Source organism: Mesitornis unicolor, unplaced genomic scaffold (assembly GCF_000695765.1).
Source record: "Mesitornis unicolor isolate BGI_N332 unplaced genomic scaffold, ASM69576v1 scaffold2853, whole genome shotgun sequence".
Classification (NCBI taxonomy): domain Eukaryota; kingdom Metazoa; phylum Chordata; class Aves; order Mesitornithiformes; family Mesitornithidae; genus Mesitornis; species Mesitornis unicolor.
Window position 1 is genome coordinate 103,564 of NW_010173787.1, and position 4,916 is coordinate 108,479.

The following is a 4,916-nucleotide window of genomic DNA, read 5'->3' on the forward strand; positions in this document are numbered from 1 at the left end:
AACATAATGAATTTGGTTTTGGCAAGACTATAAGGTGTTACTCATTAGTGAATGTCTGCTCCAGAGAAAGTAATTCAATGTAAGTATGGGTGGTGTTGAGAGGAGTAAGCTACCTTGGAGGACATTTGCTGAAAAGGATCCATATTGCAGTGGTACCCCGAGCAATGAGAGCCAGGCAGGATCGAGGTAGAGGCAAAAGAAATTACTTTCCTTGTCTGAGGGTGGTGAAACACAGTGATGCTTCTGCTTTCTTGGCTTATGCCAGAGCTTGGCTGCTGCCTGGGATGTCACCCCCATCCTCCAATCTTCCCTGCAGCATCAGCAGCATCTTGACTCATTGGGGCTTCCTTTTCAGCTCTCTGGCCTCACCCTTCCTTCTCCTCTGCCTCTCCCCAGGCTGCCAAAGCAAACACTTGGCCTGGGCTCTTGCTCACTTTCTTCAGGACGCAAAACTCAGATGGCCCTTATCTGCCAAGAAGTACTAAGCCAGGCTGGAGACAGTTGCAGTGTCAGTCCAGCTCTACTAGCAGCATGAGAGCAAAAATCCTGTTAGTGTGAATTGTATCTTTAAGGATGCAATTTTAGAACATAAAGCCTAACACGGCAAGGAGAGGAGCTCCGTGAAGTTTCTGTAACAGCCCTGAATGTTAATATAAATTGTGTATCTAGAGGAGATTTGTTTTATTAATATGCATCTCCCTGTCTCCTACCTTTTCCCTGGGACAGAGGTATTTTGATTGCTATGCAGTTTCTCCTAAGGAAAATGAAATACATCACAGGGCAAGTTCTGTGACAAATGCTTTCTGGTCTATTTAGGCACCTCTGCCCTCAATTCATTCTTGTGCTTGTTCATGCTGGATTGGAGAAACTGTACCTTTTCACTCTATTTTTGAAGAAGTCTGCTTTAGGTCACTTGGTATTTTTGATGTCTAAGTCTCATAGACCAGAATTAATCTATATAATCAGCTTTTAGCTAGTCAGTTTGAAACATATTTAAAAGATATTTTTAAAATTGTCTTGTCTTGTCTTTGAATGTCTTCAAATTAACTTTGGCAAACCATTTATTGCCATTTCCCAGCATAGCATTGGCTGTGTCAGAGAAGTCCTGAAATTAACAGGTCTGGAAACTGTGAAGGACATGAAGTCCTTCATGAGCAGACTAGCTTCTTGTAGTTATTATTATAATATCTTCCTATTATATACTTGTTAGCACTTAAAATTTTATGTCCTGTCAGGAAGGCTGTGTTGCCATTTTAACCTTCTGGAAACCAGACTGAGATTGAATTGAAAATGTCACACTCTTTTCCTTCACAGCATCTCACTTTTTTTTGCTATACACAGGCAATTATTCTAGAAGAAAACTTATATTTTTAAACACAGAACTTTGACTTGGCCAGCTAATTTTGAAGCTGATCAGCTATTATAATGACAGTGAAAGATAACTTTTCCTTTGCTTTCCAGAATAAAAAGTGACTGAATTTCCCCTCTGTTTCCCTTTTTACTTTCTTTTATCTAGTTTGAAGAAAACATTCTGGATGCTTGCCTGTTCCTGATGGACAAGGCAGAACTGGAACTCTCTGGACGTGGAAACCCAATCAAAATCTGCCGTGTTGCCTCTGCAGTGGTATGTGATAGATGCGTAAGATGTCTCAGAAGCGACTTGTAAATCAAAGCCAGGCTGGTTTAACTGGCCCTCATGCCCTGATGTGCTCACTCCAACAGGTGCCAGATCAATTGTCCCTTTTGACCTCTGGGATCTGACATTTTATTTTGCTCCACTAGAGGTGAAATATTTGATGTCTCATCACCTTTTCCTAAGAGTGGTATTTCATTGGTAGGAAAGCCCCTTTTAGACATTGCACTCCAGGCTTGATAACATTTCTTGTGATGCTGCAGTCACTATCTGGTAGCTGAGGTAGTTGAGAAAGCTATTTCTGCCATGGATGATGAGGTGGCATTATGGGAGGAATGTAAGATATGGAATTGAGAGACTTTATATGGACTCCAGCATTATCCTCGACAGCGTCTTAAGACACTGCTGGTGTATGGTGGATATCACTGTGTCTGATTTTTAAGACTCAGATGGCCTAGTCAAGCTGATGACATTTACGTAAGATATGTTGACCCCAGAAGAAAGCACTGTGAGAGATGTAGGGGGCACACGAAACTTACTGTATTCAGAACACAGGTTCCTAAAATAATCAGAAGCAAAAGGTAAGGAGACTTCCCACTTCTACATTCTTTCCAGCTGCTAGGCATCAGGAATCATGCTGTGGCTACAACAGCAACCCCATCCCTGGTATACAAGCTGAAAGATTCATCCAGAAAATGGCAGGCAGAGGCTGAGTTCTCGCCTCTGCCTTACAGAGGTCTGAACTGATGCCTTCTGCTTCCCAGAAGGATACCCTAGTCATCGAGCTAGCATCATTAGATGTTCTCCTAAGTCAGCTACTAAAATATACTGTCCACAAAGCATAGCTGCTGAAGATGGATGATGTTTTAACCCACTTGTTACAGCATTTGCTTAGGCTTCAAGAGAGTGAGCTCTTTGTCTTAAATGACATTGCAATGGGATCTCCAGCCTCTCAGTGTCACATGCTGATTCTTGCTCATAGCATCATATTAAATAGAATAGCTCCAGCAAAAAGTATTGCGAACACCCCCACTTCTCTTTCTGTTTAACATTTTGGTTAGTTCTTTCATCCTAGACATAGAAATACATCTTCAGACCTGCAGATAGAAGTAAGACTTTAATGTGTTTCCCTCATCACTGGGCTAGTAGATGTAAAGGGTCCCTCTTGCAGAGATCGTGAAAGCCCTAAGGGCAGAATAACACAGAGTTTTTGAACCTAAAGAGTGCTTAGATATTGCTTAGGTTTCGAGCCACTCAATCATTTTAGGAAGATGGCAAAGTTCAACATTGAAAATCCAGCATTCGATGAACTAACCTGCAAGATTAGGCCGTAACTGGGTGGGGGGTTTGGCTGTCTGAAATCTGGACCTCAGTAAGAAGTGGCCGAGAGGTGTTTAAGTCCTACCCGTGTTTCTTACCCTCATTCTTCCTCAAGTTGAAATGTGGTAGAGCTGAGCTCATCTGAGGACATGCCCCCACGTTGGGATCCTTCTGAAGCTTCCTGACGTTGCAAAGCAGGTAGTCACTCCCTTCTTCCTCTCTTTACAGCCAGAGGAGAGCCTGAGGATCAACGCACTGCTGTCTTTGAAGTGCCTCTTTTCTTGGCATGTTTCCCATAACAGCGAGATGGGCACAACCCCTTAACCCCTCGGTTATGGCTCTGAATACATATCTTTATTCAGTCCTAGGGTTCACAGGAAGTCGATTTTCTAATTATAAAACAGTAGTTAATTCAGCCAACAGCTTTTAAATGAGAATTGTGATTTATTTGGCTGGCGTGTAGCTGTTCCACATTAGCATAATTAAAAGGTACAGAGCGAATGAGCTTTTTGCACAGCCTCAACTGGTTGGTTCAAATTGCAGCTAGGAGATGTATTGCTCGTTAATGCCTATCAGTACGGCCATTAGTCAGCAAAACTCCTTGCTTTGTATAATCTTACTGGGGGAAAACTTACACAGCAAATTCTGTCTTTTTTTTTCATGTATGCTGGACTGAAGAAATTATTTTCTACTCTAAAAATAACAGTGGACTGGTTCTCCTCTCAATTCACTGTAAATCAGGAGTGATTTTTTTAAAAATTCAGGACTGATACAGACAGAAAACTAGGCAATGTTAGGAACAAATGCAGCTTAATATTTCTGGGACTTGCTTATCAGTGTATAACTGATCATGTTTATTAAAAATACGTTGCAATAAGCATGTTTAATGTTAATAAAACTTACTAAACTGGGAACATGGATACTCAGTGTGGTGATTTAATTTCACCATTATTTTTAAATATCTGACCTTCATTCAAAACTGTTCAGTGATGGAGAATCCATGGCCCTGAGCAAGATTGTTCGATTCATCTCTTGCCTTCATAATTAAACATTTCTGTCTTATTTCTACCCTCAACTTGACTATATCCAATCTCTCCTGTCCTATCTTTGTCTGATGGGCTAAAGAGCTCTTTATTATTCAGTCTCTGACATCCCTAAAGTTCATTTCCTTTGTCTTTAGATCAACTCCAGAGATGATAATGGTGTGATCGCTGGTTCCTGGGACAACACATACACTTACGGAGTCGCACCTTCAGCATGGACGGGAAGTGTGGACATTCTCTTGGAGTATTACAGCTCTAAGCAACCTGTGCGATATGGCCAGTGCTGGGTCTTTGCTGGTGTCTTCAACACATGTAGGTATCAGTGAGAAAAGCTCCATGCTGCTATATGATTCTTGTGTAACAGAGAGAACTTTTAGGTTAAAACAGCTAAAATACTTCCTGTCTCTGTGGTTTTCAGGAGTAAACAGTAGAGATACTTTAAAATACATGGCCAAAATAGACTCTCTTTAAATAAACTTTTGGCATCTCCTTCAGTTCAGCTGCTCTTCCACACAAATCTGTTAACTATTTGTTCGGTAAAATATATTCAGTGACTCACAGAGGATAAGTTTGGGAGAGAGAAAGTCTTTTGGCACGCTCCACATTTCTGTTAGGAAATCTGAGATGAACAGGGGGCTTGTTATCTAGACCTGCAACATGAAATTATTACCCAGTATGGGATATGTGATGGTGTCTCTGCTCCAGAAAGGAGCATTGTTCCTAGCAAGACTGATGTACACTGTCCCAGCACCTGTCTACTGAGCACTGTTAATATTTTCTGTGGAGTTTCTGAGCCAAAACAATGAGGAAAATGCTGGCCTGGTTTATGAGTTGTCTAGCACTACAAGGTTAAGTCTAACCACACTTGCTCAGTACTGCAGCAAACATGGTCTTGCACGTTGTAAAACCCAGTAGGGAAA

The 4,916-nt window shown here is 41.4% G+C and overlaps 1 protein-coding gene across 1 annotated transcript in view; it reads left to right on the plus strand.

Annotated features, from left to right (window-relative positions):
- LOC104537820 (coagulation factor XIII A chain-like) overlaps positions 1 to 4,308 on the plus strand; it is a gene marked incomplete at its 3' end in the record, with an annotated part of 32,461 nt that extends 28,153 nt beyond the window's left edge. The window contains exons 5-6 of the mRNA XM_010180825.1: positions 1,517 to 1,624; positions 4,134 to 4,308. Of these exons, the coding sequence (XP_010179127.1) occupies positions 1,517 to 1,624; positions 4,134 to 4,308 (283 nt within the window). The remainder of the gene's footprint in view (positions 1 to 1,516; positions 1,625 to 4,133) is intronic.
- Positions 4,309 to 4,916: the final 608 nt, after the last annotated feature.